This window comes from Eublepharis macularius, chromosome 13 (assembly GCF_028583425.1).
Source record: "Eublepharis macularius isolate TG4126 chromosome 13, MPM_Emac_v1.0, whole genome shotgun sequence".
Classification (NCBI taxonomy): Eukaryota; Metazoa; Chordata; class Lepidosauria; order Squamata; family Eublepharidae; genus Eublepharis; species Eublepharis macularius.
The window spans coordinates 55,390,642-55,409,454 of record NC_072802.1 but is presented as its reverse complement, the minus strand read 5'-3'; the positions used below and the strand labels follow the sequence as shown (position 1 = coordinate 55,409,454).

General features: G+C 45.0%; 1 protein-coding gene across 1 annotated transcript in view; it reads left to right on the top strand.

The window, feature by feature from the left end:
- The first annotated feature begins 5,489 nt into the window (after positions 1 to 5,489).
- TESC (tescalcin) overlaps positions 5,490 to 18,813 on the top strand; it is a 39,965-nt gene continuing 26,641 nt past the window's right edge. The window contains exon 1 of the mRNA XM_054996151.1: positions 5,490 to 5,760. Coding sequence (XP_054852126.1) covers positions 5,703 to 5,760 — 58 coding nt within the window. The 5' untranslated portion in view covers positions 5,490 to 5,702. The remainder of the gene's footprint in view (positions 5,761 to 18,813) is intronic.

The following is an 18,813-nucleotide window of genomic DNA, read 5'->3' as shown; positions in this document are numbered from 1 at the left end:
TCTTCCCAAACTACAGCTAATCTATAACAACAACAACAACATTCGATTTATATACCACCCTTCAGGACAACTTAATGCCCACTCAGAGTGGTTTACAAAGTATGCCATTATTATTCCCACAACAATAATCATCCTGTGAGGTGGGTGGGGCTGAGAGAGCTCCTAGAAGCTGTGACTGACCCAAGGACACCTAGCTGACTTCAAGCAGAGGAGTGAGGAATCAAACCCGGTTCTCCAGATTAGAGTTCTGCGCTCTTAACCACTACACCAAACTGGCTCTCACCCTGATTTTTTTCTAAGGATCACCAAGTGGCATACCTGGCTCGTTCTTTTATCCTCACAACAACCCAGTGAGGTAGGTAAGACTGAATGACCCAGGATCACAAAATGAGCTTTGTGTCTAAGTGGGAGTTTGAACTTGAATCATCCTGGACTCAAATCTGCATACCACACTAAAAGTCAACCATGAGTCAACAGGAATCTAACACTGTGGGGGCTACTTGGCATTATGGCTTATGAGTGTTTCCTTGTGTTTGGCTGCAGCATTTGAGTCCGGTGGCACCATAAAGACCAATAAGATTTTCAGGGTATGAGCTTTTGAGCATCAGCAGTCCCTTCTTGTTTGGCTGTTGACTCATTTTTTTGGTTTTGTTTTGAATGTCAACTTAGGTAAAATATGTATGCTTATATATGGATGCCCCAGGTGAGCCTGATCTCGTCAGACCTCAGAAGCTAAGCAGGGTCGGTCTTGGTTAGTAATTGGATGGGAGACCTGCAACGAAGACCAGGGTGCAGAGGCAGGCAATGGCAAACCACCTCTGTTAGTCTCTTGCCATGAAAACCCCATCAGGGGTCACCATTAGTCAGCTATGACTTGAGGGTACTCTCTGTTCCACTCCATATGGGATTGATTTCTATGGAGTATGCCAGTGTTCTGCACTACTATTTTGTGAATCAGAACTAGAGTGATCAGATTTTTTAACATAAAAGTTTAGTTTAACACATTTGACGGTTTATTGGCTGAGAAATTCAGGATTTCGCTTTGAACCTGGAACAGGCAAGTAGATAACCTTCAACCTCTCTCTTAGAGATTGAGGGTTATGCCCTGCAAAGATTGAATGCATTCCGTTAGCAAGCAGCTCTGTAGTGTTGCCAATCTCCAGGTGGTACCTGGAGATCTCCTAGAATTATGACTATCTTCAAATGATAGAGGTCAGTTCCTCTGGAGAAAATGGCTGTTTTGGAAGGCGGTGTTTGTGGCATTATAACCTACTGAGCTCCAACCCCTCCCCAAACCCTGCCTTCCCTAGGCTTCAGACCCCAAACTCCAGGAATTCCCCAGCCCAGAGTTGGCAACCCTAGTTAATGTATTATTTTAAGTCCGTCAAAGGGGTTTTGATTTCCATGTGGCTGTTTGAAGAAATGCCCCCCCTCACAGGCGAGTCTAGGGTTGCCAGCCTCCAGGCAGAAGCTGGAGATCTCCCAGAATTACAACTGATCTTCAGGCAACAGAGATGAGTTGCCATGGAAATAATGGCTGCTTTGGAGGGTGGAATTTTTGCAATTATACTCTGCTGAGGTCTCTCCCCTTCCCAAGCCCTGTCTTCTCCAGGCTTCACCCCAAATCTCCAGGAATTTCCCAACCCAGAGTTGGCAACCCTAGATGAGTCCCAGGGACCACCAGAAGAGAGACCCAGGGATTGTCACTGGGAAACAGGGACAGCTGGAGTGTGCCCACTTTCATTTTCACGAGTGGATTGTTTGTTTTGTTATTCGAGAACTGAAGTTACTGTCAGTTATTCCTGCCTAATGAGGCCTGGGAGTCTTTCTGCCGTGTCTCATCAGGCGTAATCCGATTTAGACATCAGCAACCCACCCAAGGCGGCCAGTTTGCACAATCAAAGTGCAATGGAGAATGGGGCCCAGAGGCTCTGCCCTGGGGAGTTTAGGCTGCGTATGAGGGAGTCTGGCCTGCAAATGAGGTCTGGCTGGCCTGGAGCTTGCCAGCGCTCTCAGCAAAGAGTACATCTGCAGGACTTAAAAAAAAAAATAGAGAGAAGACTAACCAGTGAAGGAACAGAAATCAACAGCTAGCCAGGACAGAAGTCACTTGTAGGTGTTTCTTGATTTCTGGATAATTTTGTATCACCCAAATAACGTATTCGCTCTTCTGAATGTCAGCTTTAAAAAATTGCTTATTTGTTGTTAAAGATAATAAGAATTGTCAATATACTATTTTTTAAAGTGTGTTCTTTCTGGTTCCACTTGTGATTAATAATCCTTCTGGGAGTGCAGAGCTTGTGATCCATGTGCACCATCAAGTGTGAGCATGAAGGGAACAATTCTTCCTCGTTTGTCCCCCAGTAACTAGTATTCACCGGTCACTGTCTCTGAAAACAGAGATTCCATTTAGCAACCATGGTTCCTGTTAATAGATGGCTAATCCCATTTTCTAGCCCTCTAAACCAGTGGTTGTCCTGACCTGGATAGCCCAGACAAGCCCAATCTTGTCAAATCTCAGAAGCTAAGCAGAATCAGCCTTGGTTAGTAATTGGATGGGAGACCTCTAATGAAGACCAGGGTTGCAGAGGCAGGTGATGGCAAACCACCTCTGTTAGTCTCTTGCCATGAAAATCCAACTGGAGTCATCATACGTCAACTATGATAGCACTCTCCACCCCCACCAAACCAGTGGTTATTGCCACCATCTTGTGGCAGTGAGTTCCATGAGTCAACACTGTGTTTTGTGTGCAGAAATGCATTCTTTTGATCTCACTTCATTTAGTGACCCATCAAGTTCTAATATTAAACTGCCTGGTATACCTCAAGTCCCAGGTCCAGCACCTCACCTTGAGGAGTCTGGTCTTCCAGCCGAGGCCCACATCTGGTTGTCCTGATGACTTGCTCCTGAAGTGATGTAGTACCCACATAGTGTAGTGGTGAGACCGTCAGGCTAGGGTCCGAGAGATCCAAATAGGAATCCCAACTCTGCCAGAGAAGCTTGCTGGTTGACTTTGGGGCAGTCGCACACACCAGCCTAACCTACTTCACAGGGCTGTTCTGAGGATAACACGGTGGGGAGAAGAATGATGTCATTCACTGAGAATAAAGGTGGGGTATAAATGAAGTAACTAAAACAAAATAAATCTTGTGATTTCCCAGTTCCAATGGAGAAAACCTCAAGGTGCTCTCCCCCCGCACCTCCGTTTGGCATACCACAGCAAAAATTGTGTGTGCGTACACTGCTCTCTTGTGCATATTCAGCCTTTTTTTAAAGAAAAAGACAAACCAAACATCAGCCATCAGCCCACAGTCCCAAGAAGCACCTGTGCAGTGGAAGTGCGAAATAAGCAATTTGGGGATCATGAAAGATAGCAAGAGATTTTTTTTTTTTAAAAAAAGTGCAGCAAACTGCACTAGAAGGAGAAACAAAAAGGGAGTTTTGGCTGCTCCTTAAAAGGATAAGGGATCCATTGTGGCAGACAAATTCTTCTACCATAACTAGTCTTTATGGTGCTACAAAATTCATTTTTTGTTTTTGCTGAAGCGCCCTTCCAGCTGCCTGCACTGCAAGACACGTGGAACAGTGTTATCAGGCAGATCTGCGCATGGTATGGGGAGGCCAGTATGGTCCATTGTGACTGGCAGTGACTCAGTCTCCAGGGTTCCAGGCAAGAGGTCTTTCTCATCAGCTATCACTGCTTTTAACTGGAGATGCCAGAAGTTGAACCTGGAGCCTTCTGTATGCAAGACAGATGATCTACCAATGAGCCACAGCCCCACCCCTATCCTACCCTCTTTTAAAGCCACACAAATGTTTATCAGAGATAGTCCCTATTTCCTGGTTTCTGTCCCTAGGAAATTATGTACTTCTCTCCCACCCTGCCCTCTGAAGCGCTCTGGAAAAAAGACAGGATTCAAATGTGATGATTAATTCATAATGAGCATCAAAGAGAACACAACACAATGCTTCTTGTTCTGTGAATTAATGGAGGGATCTTTCCTTTGCAGCAGGTGACAATATTTTAACCTGGCAAATATTATGAATGCACTTATTTTTAAAATACTTTCTAGAAATCTTCTCACATTCATCAGTTCTTTTGCCTCTCAGGTGTTGAAGGCCAGCGTGATACTTTTCTTGCTGTTGTAACAGGTTCCCTTGGCAGTCGTAGACTGGAACAGGAAGAGAGTGTTGCGTTGCCAGGTGGCTAGGATGTGTTAATGAGGCATGGAATTCAGTATAGGTTCCTAAATAAGGTTTCTGTTAACATGGAGACAAAAAAAAAAAAGGTTGTGCTTCTCCTTTAAGCAGATCAGGGTCCAAGCTTCAGGCTTCCACAGAGTTCTTCATCAAAGTCCTAAGCAAAGTTACACCTTTCTAAGCCCATTGACTTCAATAGATTTAGAATGATGTAAATCTGTTTAGGACAGCACAGTTAATCTGAAGATGACTATTACCTGTTTTGGTTAATACATTAAGACATTACATTACATTAAGACAGTAAATGTGCAAAAAAGATCTTGGCTTGCACACTCTTTGGAGCAACCTGATGCACCTAGAATGGCTTAAATTTCGACCAAACTACATGCTAGAGGGGACTGTTTATTGGAAAAGAAAAAGAAAATAACAATATATAAAAGAAAAAATCATTAATATTATACTAAATATTTTATATTCAACATTTTAAAATATCCATTTTCTAATTAGCCGGCTTCCATAAAAACTATTCTTAATTTTTCTTAATTACCAGCTATGTAGTCAAAAACCACTTTCCATTTTTACTATAATTCTTAAAACTGGTCTGTTATGCATATAAGAAGTTAACAGGGGTGTAATCAGACTGTTAATTTGACCAGATTGGTTTGTGTGTGTGTGTTTGTGAGAGAGAGAATCTGAACTGGAGATATGGCATTGGATAAAGTTTTTTTTAAAATTCTCTCTGCTGTTCCCTGATCAGAAATCTCGCCAGTTGCTTTAATACACCGTGAACTTCATGCCTTAACTAAGTCTAATCCACTCCAAGTGTGCAACAATTTGCCGACAGAGGTGTTCTTATATCCACTTTTTCTCCTCCATCCACCTCTTTTGCCTGATGAAGAGTTCAGTCCGATTCAAAAGCTTACACACTAACAATGTCTATTCGTTTTGATCCATCCTCTAGCTTCCAAGGTACTCGAGAGCAGCGTACCTGCCTCCCCCACCACCCAATTTTGCTCTTACAGCTCCCCTGTAAAGTAAGTTCAGCTGGCCCAAGGTCACCCAATGAGCTTCTCAGCTGAGTGTGGTGAACTGAGCCCCGATCTTTCAGGTCCTAGTTGACACTCTAACCACTACAGCACACTGCCTTTCCAGCCGTGACCCTGTTGGGCGGTTCTACTAAAAGGCGCTCAACATGGAGGACTCTTGGACCCCGAGGGAGCCTTTCTCTTCTCTCCCTATGTATATTCTAATGAGCGGCTCTTCTGCTTCCTCAAGATTTAAACTCAGCCGCTGCGCTGAAGTCTGCCTGGCGCTGCTGAGCCGGCACCTGCCCGGCCCGCGCTGCTCGCCATCACTTCGCAGGCTCCTGTATGCGGACAGCCCTGCAGCCCCCTCCTGCTCCTAACTTGCCCGCCCTGCTGCCGGCCACCCCTGCCTCTTCCAGGCCCTGACCCTCCAGGCTGGCTTTTGTCCAAGCGGCATCTCCGGTTTTGCAGAGGGGATGGGCTCTTCCCACTCCATGTCGGAGGAGATCCAGGAGCTGGCGGACAAGACCGGCTGTGAGTACCCCCAGTCGTTGCTTCCACCCTCTTTGCGTTTGGCTTTCGGGGGGATCTTTCCCAGACTTGGCCTGGTTTGTGCGGGCTCTCTCTGCCCGGCTTGAGATGCCTGCTCTGGGTCAGAAGAATGGGGCAAGACAAGCTTGGGAAACTCTGGTTTTATCTGTGTTGCTCTTTCTTTTGGCAGTTGAATGGAAGCTTTTGCAATGTTGTCAGCGTTGCTGACGGCAAAGTGATGACATTCAACTCCCCAGTTGGAGGAAGGAAGTTTAGAGACGAGGCTGCCCGTTGTGTTAACCTTTCTGCCCACAGATCTGTGGTTCCAGCCTTCCAGGGCTTCTTGGTTTGCATGCCAGCGCAGAAGTCTTGGACTGACTTGGTTTTACCTGAGCGATGGACCTTTGCAAGCCGTCTACTTTCTAGAAGAAAAAAAAAATCCAGCTGCCAACCTTTTGTCTACTCTGGTACTTAGTAACTGTGTTAAAAGCACTTCGTGTACATTAGTGTGTTGTAATCCTTAGGATAACCCTGCATGGTAGGTCAGTAGAGTGGTCACCGTTTTGCAGAGGAAGGGGAGTTTGAAGCTTACTTAGCTATCACGTTTCTATCAGGCCTTTCTTCAAGAGTTTGTCTTTCATCTTCTCCTCACAACAACCCTGTGAGGTAGGTTAGGCTGAGGGAACGAACTGCTTTCCAACTTCAGTTTGGGTAATTCCTGGAGATTTGGGGGTGTATTTGGGGGAAGGAACTCAGCAGGTATATACTGCTATGCAGTATGCCCTCCAAAGCTCCAGGGAAACTGATTTATGTTGTCTGGAGAGTGACTGTAATTCCATGAGAACTCCAGGCTCCACCTTGAGTTTGGTAACCCTAAACTGGACCCAGGTCACCTAGTCAGCTTAATGGTGGAGGGGAGATTTAAATCTGGGTCTTCTCCTGTCCTACACTACAGCACATTTTCTCTCCAATTTATGCCTAGTAAATTCAGTGTAGAGAAAAGAGCTGAACCGAGGACCCCTAGGTCTGCAGTTCATCTCTCCAAAGTATTCTTCTAAAGCAGTTGTCCCGAACCACATGAAAGAGCCTACAACCATTGGGCCACATAGCCCAGGGCTCTCTGCTGTGGCTGGCAGCAGCTGTCCAGTAGAGAAAGGTCTTTCCTCACACCTGCTACTGGTCATCCTTGACTAGGAGAGTCCCAGCAGTGCACCTGTGGCCTTCTGGTGGCAAAGCAGGTGGTCTCCAAACAGAATGTGCAATGGAGGTGAGGCAAATAGGAGAAATCTGGATTCTTAATTAGTTATATTCCACACTTGTGGCTGTAGCTCTTGAAGTAGCTACCCAACATAAAACAAACATGAATTAAAATATGGTGCAAATAGAATCCCAAAACTCATGAAGTCAGCATTATGATCAAACAAGAATATCAGAACTCAAGGCCATTCTCAAACTAAAATATAAGCTGTGTTTTGGAACAGCAGTAGCCAATAGAAAGCCAGCATAGTGTAGGGATTAGCCTATGGGACTGGTCTCTGCCATGGAAACTCACAGGGTGATCTTTGGCCACTCAATCACAAGGTTGTTGTTGTGGAGATAAAGTGGAGGATAGGATGTTGTGTAAGCCACATTGAGTGCCTATTGGGGAGAAAAGCAATGTCTAGTACAAATGTCTAAATAGTCAGAGGCAGGGCTTTGTTTCAGCAGGAATGCAGTGGAACGGAGTTCCGGCACCTCTTGAAAATGGTCACATGGCCGGTGGCCCCGCCCCCTGATCTGCAGACAGAGGGGAGTTGAGATTCTAAACTCCCCTCTGCCTGGAGATCAGGGGGCGGGGCCACCGGCCATGTGACCATTTTCACCAAGGGCGATTTAAACTTGTTCCAGCTGACCCAAAGTGATGCCATTGTGTGGTCCTGAGTTTCACCACCTCTTTTCCCAGAAAAAAAGCCCTGGTCAGAGGAGAGGAAAACACCTGGTGGATCATTGTAGGGAGGGACTTTCACAGTTGAGGTGCCACAGTGGAAAAGGCCCTGTCTCTGGTGTTTGTCTGCTTTGCATCTGTAAGGGAGGGCATGCAGAGTGCGGGTTTATAGGCTGAAGTTCCATGATGGGCCGATTTGTACAGGAGTCTGTGGTCGTTAAAGAACTCTGGTCCTAAACCCTTGAGGGCTTTGTAGTGATAACCCAGCATTTAAAAGTTATGGACACAACTAGTAAAGAGTCCAGTAGCACCTTTAAGACTAACCAACTATTGTAGCATAAGCTTTCGAGAACCACAGCTCTCTTCGTCAGACTACTGGACTCTTTACTATTTTGTAACTATAGACTAACACAGCTAACTCCTCTGGACACAAATAGTGTAATTTTTAAAAACATTTTAAGCATTGGCAGGATATATTCCCTGTAATCCTTACCAGCCAACATACTTGCAGTTGAATTTTGTACAAGTAGAAAGTTCAGGAGTAGTTTTCAAAGAGAGCAGGGTAAGTCCATACCCCAATGTTAACTATTTTTCTCTTTTTCTTGTATAAGTAAACAGTTGCTGGTGAGGGCAAAACCCTGATCCTGGAAATGTGTGACTCAGTACTCACTGATTGGGATTTTCCAAGGGGCTGTGTGTGTGTGCATGTACACACACATACAAATGCATGTGTACACACACAAGCCTCTCCACCCCCTTCTTTCCCATAAAGCATACTGGTATGTGAGCCTCAGTGATTTTATCTTGCCTTTCCTCTTCTGTAAAATGGAGATAAAACATTCTTCCAGTGGGAGGACTATGAACCTTAAATATTATCTGCAAAAATGGAGCGGAGGTCAAGCAACTGGACATGTATCAGAGTTTAGCACGGGGCTGTCTAATTTCTTTTAATAGCCGAAGCAATTTCCATTTACTGGAACAACCCTTTTGTGTGATAGCAGATGTTGGAGCTTTGCTGCTAGGCTCTCGCTGGTGTTTGTTTAATATTATCAGCTGCCCCCAAAGATGCCAAACAGATAATGTAGGAAAATAGACCACAGTTTCCTACCCTCCAGTGAAATCTAGCTTGGGAGCCTCCTGTGTTGACAGAGTACCGGACTCAAAATGGGGAGATCTGGATCCAAATCCTTGTTGAACTACAAAGCTAATTGGGTGCCTAGGACTAGGTACGATTTTTCCAGCTTGTTCTACCTTGTAGGGTTGTTGTTGCATATCCTCCTGGCATCTAAATTAGCAGATGATGGGTTTGTGCTACTGATCAACATGAGAAAGGACAGCCATTTTTGTGATTGCTAGGATTACCAGCTCTAGGTTGGAAAATTCCTGGAGATTTGGGGAGAGGATGGTTTGTGGAAAGGAGGGACCTTCACAGGGTATAATGCCATAGAGTTCATCATCCAAAGCAACCATTTTCTCCAGGGGAACTGATCTCTGTAGTCTAGAGAGCCAGTTTGGTGAAGTGGTTAAGAGCAGCAGGATTAATCTAGAGAACCAGGTTTGATTCCCCACTCCTCCACTTGAAGCCAACTGGGCGACCTTGGGTCAGTCACAGCTTCTAGGAGCTCTCTCAGCCTCACCCACCTCATAGCGTGATTATTGTTGTGGGAATAATAATGACATACTTTGTAAACTGCTCCGAGTGGGCATTAAGTTGTCCTGAAGGGCAGAATATAAATCAAATGTTGCTGTTGTTATTATAGATCAGTTGTAGTTTGGGAAGATCTCCAGGCAGCACCATGAGGTTGGCAACCCTAGTTGATTGCAGCTGTGCCGTTGAAGGTGGTTTCTTGCAAATTATATGTAGTAACCTGCTATAAACTTTCTCTGCTCAGCTGTTCCCCCATATATGAGGTCCTATGGAAAAATTCAGTTGTGTGAACTGCCCGTAACAATTGCGAATAGTTGAGGTTTGGCTAATAAGCTGTTTCAAATCTGGTGACAAAGTCCACAGAAGTTAGACTGTACTTATCTACAGCCCTGCCAGAAAAAGTGTGTAGCCTTGCTCCTTAAGTATGGCTGGAGGTTTGTTATTTGTGTTTTTTATTAACAGAGTTTTTAAAAGAACATGTAACAAAGATTTTTTTAAAAAAAATAACTAAAATTACAGGGTTAGAAAGTACAGTTAAGAAGAGCTTGCAAATACAGGTTCCTGCATTTTAGCAACCTGCTCAGTAATTAGATCAGTCCAGAGTGAATTATGTTGCTATGATTACATGACCCAAAAGTTTCCATTTACCAAAAAAAAAGGGGGGGGGGAAGGGAACTGCAGCGGCTTAGTGGAAGAATACCTCCTTTGCATGCAGAAGGTCTTAAGTTCACTTTCTGGCATCCCTCACTCAAGGATCTCAGGTAACAGGTGCTCGGGGAGATCTTTCTCTGCTTGACAACCTGGAGAGTTGCCGCCAGCCACAGCCAATACCTCTGAGCTAGATACACCCCTGATCCGACTCAGTGTAAGGCATGCGGATGGATGCCTTCTTGTGTAAGAGAAATCTGGTTTGGGCTGATGGGACATTTTGAGTAGGGTTTGGGGTGGGTTGCGTTTCTTATCCCAAAGTGGCTTGTCAGCAATATCTGACTATTGGTTCCTAAACCTTCACATACAGAGGTGGCCCTATGGTTGCCAAATCCAGGTTGGGAAATTTGTGGAGATTTGTGGGGTGGAGCCTGGAGATGGCAGGTTTCGGGGAGGGTCCTCAGAATGGTATAATGCCATAAAGTCCACCTTCCAAGGCAGCCATTTTCTACGGGAGAACTGATCTTTGTTGCACGGAGATCAGTTGTAATTTCAGGAGATCTCCAGCTGCCACCTGGAGACAGGTAACTCTGGCCCACCCACTAGGCAGCCTCGGGGAATTGCCTAGGGGGCCAGAGGGGCAAGCTGTGGGTGCCAGTGGTGATGTGGCAATCTCAAGCACTGCCTGTGGCCCCAGTGCTGTGCTGTGCTGGGGGGCTGCTTGCCAGGCCTTCCCTCCTTAACCCCTATGAAGAAAGTAGGGAAGGAGAAAGATCAGGCCGCCTCAAGTTCTGAGACTGCTGCTTCGGGGCTTCCCACCTATTTAAACTGTAGCAGGTTGGTGCCACCTTCTCTCCCTTGCCCAAGTCCATGCACCATACCACTCAGTGTGTGCCCAGGTATGTGTGTGGGGGCTCAGGGTGTGCCCACGTCCACGCACGCCTGGCTTGGCCCATGGAGGCTTGTCTCTGGGGTTGCATGTCCAGACCAAGGAGGGAGGAGGTTGCCTGGCTAGCAGCCGGTCTAGGATGCTGAAGCCTGACCCCATCCCTGTAAAACAGCGAAGGGCAGTTTCCACTTCTTTATATCTCTATCTCCATCTGCACAGTTTCAAGAAGTGAGAGGAAAAAGAGGGTTTGCATGGAGGGGATATGTGCTGACTGGGGTAGAATTTGGCCCACGGGCTTTCAGTTGTTGATCTGTAATGTACTATTTATTTATGGGCTTCATTTATGTGTCTGTCTTTTTTGGGTGAGACTCATGCTGTTCAAAGGCAGTGCAATAAAAACAGTATAATACATACAAATCCTGCCTCAACTGGATTACAAATTTAGAGGGGGGGAAACGGCAGTATAATCCATACCATAAGCGAGGTGTCATATATGACTTATATGACCACTGAAGCCAGGATTACAAAAATCGGAAAGCAACATTAAAAACAACAGTATGCAGCAAACAGGGCAATGAAACAGGTTTACAAGGTTGGTGAGCTGTGCAGAAAAAACTGTGCCTGCGATAAAACTAGAACACAAAGTTAGAAAACAATGTACTAAAATGGTATAAAATATACAATGAACCATGCAATGGAAATTGCCTAATTATTTGTTTTCCTGCAGACATTAAAACCACAAGCATCTTCCCTTTATCAAAATGCCCTCCTGAACAATTTTGTTTCTCACATTCTGCAGAAGTGTAGGTTAGGCAGTCAGCCAAACTGTGAGCAGTTGCTAAGGTTGCCAACTTCAGATTGGGAAATTCCTGGAGATTTGTGGGAGGGTCCTGGTGGGGGTGAACTTTGGGGAGAGACCTCAGTGGAGTATAATGCCATAGCATCCACCTCCACAGCAGCCATTTCCTCCAGGAGAACTGGACTCTGCAGTCTAGAGAACTCGTGGAAAACTCCAGGCCTTCACCTGGAGGTTGGCAATGCTATGGACCCTAGCCTGTGTGTCTTGCTCTAACCAATAAGATCATAATCTGCAAGCAGGGGGTTGTCTTATATGACTCATGTGGTTCAGCACTTAGTTAAGAGTTTGTGATTGTGATAAATAATCATGTGTGGCGACGCTCTGCACGAGCACCCACTTTCTCTCTGAATGTGGCAGTGGCTGAAAAAAGTGCCGTAGCTCAGTGAGATTAACCACATGCAGAAGGTTGCAGGTTTGTTCCTTAAAGCATCTCGGGCAGTAGCAGTGACATGGAGATCTGTTCAAAGTTCCTGCCGAGCCACTGCCAGTTGAAGAAGACAGTCTTCAGCGAGAGGCAGCAACTTTTTACATTTAAAGAGCCCAACAGTCAAGAGTTCAGAGCAAGAGATCCATGGAGAGCCAGTATAAGAAAACCCGTTTTCATAACCAGAACGTATACAGCTGTGTGTTACTGATGATTGATACATTGATTCATGCAGTCCAAATACTGCTTGTTGCAAGTCCTTTATTAGGAAGAGGCTGACACAAGTCTCACAATATGTTATAAATATACACAGGAGCACAACGTGCAATTGTTTCAGCGCATGGTTTGTAATGTACATATGGTTCACACTTGAATGACTGGCAACTGTTCGCCTCTGTTGTTTCCCTTTCTTTAAAAATAGAAAAGAGTGCAGTAGCACCTTTAAGACTAACCAACTTTATTGTAGCATAAGCTTTCGAGAACCACAGCTCTCACAGATGCATCTGATGAAGAGAACTGTAGTTCTCGAAAGCGTATGCTACAATAAAGTTGGTTAGTCTTAAAGGTGCTACTGGACTCTTTTCTGTTTTGCTACTACAGACTAACACGGCTAACCCCTTTCTATAAAGGATCTCTCAGAAGCCTTTTGATCTCATAAAAATCTTTTCTGCTATTCCCTTCTCTCATTCCTGTTATTTTAGCATCCCACTTACCATTCTAAGAGAAGAACTTAACATGCAGATTTCTTTTTCAAGAGCCGTATTTGGTTCCACACTGAGCCACCTTTGGCTTTAGAGCCATGGGTTGCTGGCCGCACAGAGTTGCCGGCAGACTCCTTATAGTTCTGCTTCATTAGTCAACATATGTTGGTGATGGCCTTAAAACCAAAAGGGTTCTCTCCTGTACTTACTGCTCTGTTTCTTTTTGAGGTTAATCCTTGTTTATTAGGGGGAAGAGAAGTTAGAAATGACTTTTTAGGTTTTGTCTGCTGGTAAGAAGTGCTGTGTGTGTTTGAGCTACCTAAATAGCATTTAATTATAAAGCCCTTCCTGCTGGGTGCCTTGCTTCCCCAGGAGCTGAAATCAAGCTGAAGAGGAACACATTAGCCACCCCCCTTCTTTCTTTCTCTAGAGAGGACTGGCTAATTGCCAGTAAGCTTGGCAAGTGGGACATGTGTTATATTTTCATCTGTTTTTCTGGCTCTACTAGGTTTGTATGCATGACCAGCAAACCCACTGCTCGAGTGATGCGGAAGTCATGGAAAACAATAAACCATTAATCGAAAGATCATTATCAAAGAATGGGGGGGGGGGGGAGTTATGTATTGCTTGAGTAGGAACGATAGGGTTGCTGGCTCCAAGTTGGGAAATTCCTGGAGATCTAGGGGGTGAAACCTGGAGAAAGTGGTGTTTGGGGAGGGAAAGGACCTTGGCATGGCATAATTCCATAGAGTCCATCCCCCAAAGTAGCCGTTTTCTCCAAGTGAACTGATCTCCGTGGCCTGGAGACCAGTTGTAATTCCAGGAGATCTCCAGGCACTACCTGGAGGCAAACCCTGAGGAACGAAGGCTCCTGAGGCCCACAAGACTATTGGTCTTTTGTGCTGGTAACGGCCAATCATAACTGTTGCCTTATAGTCCAATCACTGTGCCGCAAGTAATTACTTTGTATATAGTTCATGCAAATGAAGGATTCTAGCTGCTCACTTTGTACTGGTTGTTGTTGTTAAAAAGAGGGTGTGGTTTTTGTAAGTATAAATTAGTTACTGTTGAGCCTGTCTGCAGTCTGTCTGCTTCCAGTTTCTATAAAGATGTTTGCTATAATAAAGAGCTGTTAATCTCAATATATAATAGAGAGTTAAAAGTCATCCCTGAAATGTTTTTTTTCTGGCATGCATTACATCTGGTCAAAAGCCTGAAGTCCTGCCTTGTAGCCCCTGCAGAACATCTGTTTTCCATGCCAGATGTTCAAGGTTCAGTCCCCAGCATCTCCAGTTAAAAGGATCATATAGCAGACCCCCTACCTGGACACTCAGAGAATTGCTTCTAGAATTGACAGTATTGTAGTATAGTGGGTAGAGCCTATTTAAACCGAAGGACACCCAAACTCAAATCTATGTTTGCCTGTGAAGTTCACTGGCTGATCTTGGGCCAGTAAGTCTCAAGTTTATCTACCACCACAGGGTTGTTGTGAGGATAAAATTAAGAACCCCTGAGTGTACTGGAAGAAGGATAAAAATGAGATCGAATTCCTAGCTAGATGGATCAGTGATTGTGCTCATTATATAGGCAGAGTCTGGTTACTTCCATGTGCCACAAGATAGTCCCCAGTTTAGGGACCTCAGGTGCAAAACTGGGCAAAACACCCTGGAGACCTACTGCTAGTCATAGTAGCCAGCATTGGGCTAGGATGGACCAATGGTCCAATTCTGGATACGGGAGCTTCATTTGGAACCTGCCAAACCTATTTACCAGAGGTGTGTACACACTATGAGTATGATTCCCTGGGAAAAAAATCACTTGCTTCCAGTCTCAGAAGGGAACCAGAAGTTGTTACGGCAACACTCAGTAATCCAACAGGGAGCTTGTTGCCATAGCTGGGACTTGAATGAAATGTTCCCAGTGAGCTGAAGATGTTCAGAACCTGTCCTTCTTTCTCTCAGGTGCTGTTCTGAGGACACACTTGACCCTTTCCTTCTTTAAAAATGGGTTGGCTCAGCTTTCTTTCTTTCTTCCTTCCCTCCCTCCTTCCTTTTAATCCCTTTCCTTCAAGAACAAAACATGTTTTGCTGAGATAAAGTGATGCTGGTTGCAACACAAAGACACCCGGGGAAAGGCTCTTAAATAGCAAGTTCTCTCTTGGTTGGATTTTTTTTCTTCACGCTTTTCCAGGCTACCAAGCTATCTTCATTTTTGGAATAAACATGCTTTACAATTTGCATGTTCATGATGAGAAAAAAATCCTTATGCATATTCTTGATGGAAAGAACTCATAAGTATGCTTTCACCTCCTGGGGCGGCAGCCACACAGCGAGAATTCTCTGTTTTGCATTTCCCTGGGCTAGCAACTAGAGATAGCTTAGGCAAGCCTGATCTCATGAGATCTTAGAAGCTAAGCAGGGTTGGCCTTGGTTAGTAATTGGATGGGAGACCTCCAAAGAAGTCCAGTCCAGGGTTGCAGAGCCAGGCAATGACAAGCTTCCTCTGTTTGTCTCTTGCCTTGAAAACTTCACCGGTGTGTGTGTGTGTGTCACTGTAAGTCAGCTAAGTCTTTATGGCACTTTCCACCTCCACCACCAGGAACTAGGGTGACTCTTCATAGGATCGCACTGCTACTTTGTGTGCCAGGTAAAGGCTGTTGTATGGTGTCTAGTTAAGAGATTACTATCCTTAATACATCATTGATGATCATGTGATGTTTCTAGAGCAAGCTGCAGACAGTTTTGAGAACTAGAGAATGTTCTTTTATTTATTTACATTATTTATAGTCTGCCTTTCTCACTGACACTCAAGGCGGATTACACATTGTAATTCAATACGATAAACAATACACTTAGCTATAGTGGCTGGTGGCTCCTAGCAAGGATGCAGTCCACATTCTGATCTGCAGGCTCAGAAACAGAAGCTTATGGCATAGATTGCAAAGTCTGGGTTCTAGCAGCTGTCTAGAAGGGAGAGCCTTGGAGGGTTCCTTCCAAGTCTTTGCTTTACAGACCATCTGGGCTGTTAGTTGCTTCCTGTCTTCCCTAACCACTCCCCAAAGAGACGGATTTCACACTAAGTTTCGTAAGCCTTCAGTGCTCACTCCTGATAAGGAAATAGACTTCTGGTAAAAATAGGAAGCCACCATTGATGGCGGTTCTCTCTGGTTGAGAATGGCATCTTCTTATCTTTTGTAGTCTCTCTGACTCAAATTTCTGCATGTTCTGTATTGGAAGTGAAAGTGAAAAACCAATTCCTTTTTAGACCAGAGGTACCAATAAGGACTGCGGTGTCTATCTCTGTATCCAAATCTTAGTCTTTGTAGCTGTCTGGAGAAAGCAAAACCTACCCTTTTATGCATTGCATTATGGGACTGGACTCTGGAAGTAAATGTAAGGACTATTTTAACAACGAGGGAAGGTAAGTAGGGCAATCAATTGTCTGATATTTCAAAGTTAGCTAAAAGCTAAGTGGCCCTGCTGGATAGAATCTTAATTATATATATATTAAAATAGCATTCATGCCAGGGTTTTTTTTTCCTGCATGCCCAAATTCTTGCACTGACTAAGGCTTACTTAATAATAATTGTTGGCAGGGCTTTTTTTCAGCTGGAACGCGGTGGAACGGAGTTACGGAACCTCTGTGACCATTTTGAAGAGGTGCCAGAACTCTGTTCCACTGTGTTCCCACTGAAAAAAGCCCTGGAGCAGATGATACGAAAGACCACTGCTTGAGGCCCTGGAAAAGCTACTGCCAATCCAAGTAGACCATACTGACCTGAACAGACCAATGACTTGACTTGCCAGAAGGACGTTTCATGACCTCAAGCCCTTAATTAAGGCTGAACTAAGGACCTTAGACGTCTTTTACTTAGCGATATCATGTATCTGGTCTTCTCTTGGGTTCACTAAGGCCCAAAGTAAATGTGATGATTTTGAATGAGCCGGGCCAGGTTCCATGGGAGGGTGGGGGGATGTTGCAGTTTGTAACGCTGTGTTGGTGGAGGAACTGGGGCAATCACAATGGGGGATGGTGGTCTAGGAGCAAGAGAGGGTGGAGCTCAGCTGCTCGGTTGGAAATGGGAGAAACCATGTTAGTACCTAATCGGTGTCTCCTTTTTTTAAACTGTGTTATTCAAACAATTGTGCCAAGTAATGGCTTAATGAGTTTAATCGCTCTTGCTGAGTCAGTTTGGATGTATAGGCATACTATGGGGAAATACCTTGAAATGTCAGAATTCCCAGATATCTATGTGAGACAGGATGAGCCTCCTAAGGAACAGGATGTCCTACTGCAGTGCAAATATATAAACAGGAGCTCTGCGTTTAGAGCTTAATGAAGGGCAAATTGGGCTACAGCTGGAGACGGCTGTGCTTTGCGCATATGGAGTCTCTGCTAGCCTCGCTTTCTGTTCGATTGAAATGCTGGGGAAATGGAGACTGGAGCCTCTGTTGCTTTCCCTTGATGTCTGGTTCTAGATGCCAATGCAGGGAGGGAAATTTGAGGAACTCGGAGAGGAGAATGGGCAGAGAGGGTGGGTCGGTTTTGATAAGGCTTATACTGCAAATAATGAATGGCTTTGCGATGGCTCTTCTTCTCCCCTCCCTTTGGTTAAATGTGATATCTCAAGCTCTCCCCAAATTGTGGCCCCCAGTGAAACAGTGCGATCCTGTGGAGAGTTACTCCAGTCTAAGCCCATTGTCTTCAATGGGCTTAGACTGGAGTAACTCTCCATAGGATTGCACTGTAATTGGCATAAAGGAGCAGCTCAGCAAAGAGTTAAATTCTGGCAACACTCAACCCTGAAAAGCGGATCTTGTTCCCTGCTGCAGGCTTGCTGAGACAGTTGGCCACAGACATTCAAATTCCACAGTACACATCCCCACCTTCTTTAGCTGTAAGAGTTATATTTATTTATTTAGTGCATCTTTAAAAAGATATTCTTCCTGTAATTAGCAATGGGTGATATACATTGTTCCCCCGTCCTGTCTTATTTTCACAACAACCCTGTGAAGCAGGGCTAGCCTAAAAAGCCCTAGATGACCCAGTAAGTTTAATGGTGGAGGAAGTGGAATTTGAACCCTGATCCTAGTTCAGAACTTTAACCATTACACCACACTGGGCCAAACTAAACAGAAGAAGGAGGGAGATTTGGATAAGGGCCTTACCTCTGGGGATAGGGCTAATACTTTCTTCCCCCTTTTTCCTGATCTCTTTCTGTTAAACCTTCCTTTCCCCAGCATCATGGCACCAATCCAATCCAGGTCTCCTCCTTTCTCCACTGCTGTTCTTTGCCCTTCTCCCCCATATCCAGAACCAGTGTGGTGTGATTGTCATAGTGTCAGGCTTAGAGCTAAACTACAAGAGACAAATTACACAAGGATGCTCACATGAAGGGAGTTGCGATGTTAACTGGTAAGCTGAGTTTTAAAAGAGACGGGAAGGCTCTGTCAATTTCCCCTCTCTACAGAGTCAGCAAAGATCGCTCCTCAGAGGGTTTTTAAATTTCCTCTTCACCTCCTAGAAGGGGAGGTGAAACTGACAGAGCCTTTGGGAGACAAAGAGGAAATTAACAAACCCTTTGAGCAGTGATCTCCCTGGCTCTGTAGAGAGGGGAAATTGACTTTGAAAACTCAGCTTCCCAGCTAATATTGCGACTCCCTTCGCGTGCACGTAGGACCTGGGAGACCCAGGGTCAACTCTTCTCTGTGTCATGGAAGCTAACTGGGTGACCTTGAGGCAGCTCCAGGGTTCCTAGAGGTTTTGAAGATGGAATCTGGGGAGGGCGGGGTTTGGGGAGGGCAGAACTTCAGCAAGGTATGAGGCTGTAGAGTCCACCCTCAAAGCAGCCATTTTCTTCAGGGGAATTGATCTCTGTGATCTGGAGGTCAGTTGTAATTCCTGGAGCTCTTCATCCACCATCTGGAGGTTGGCAGTCCTATTGGACCAAACATTGTCATGTA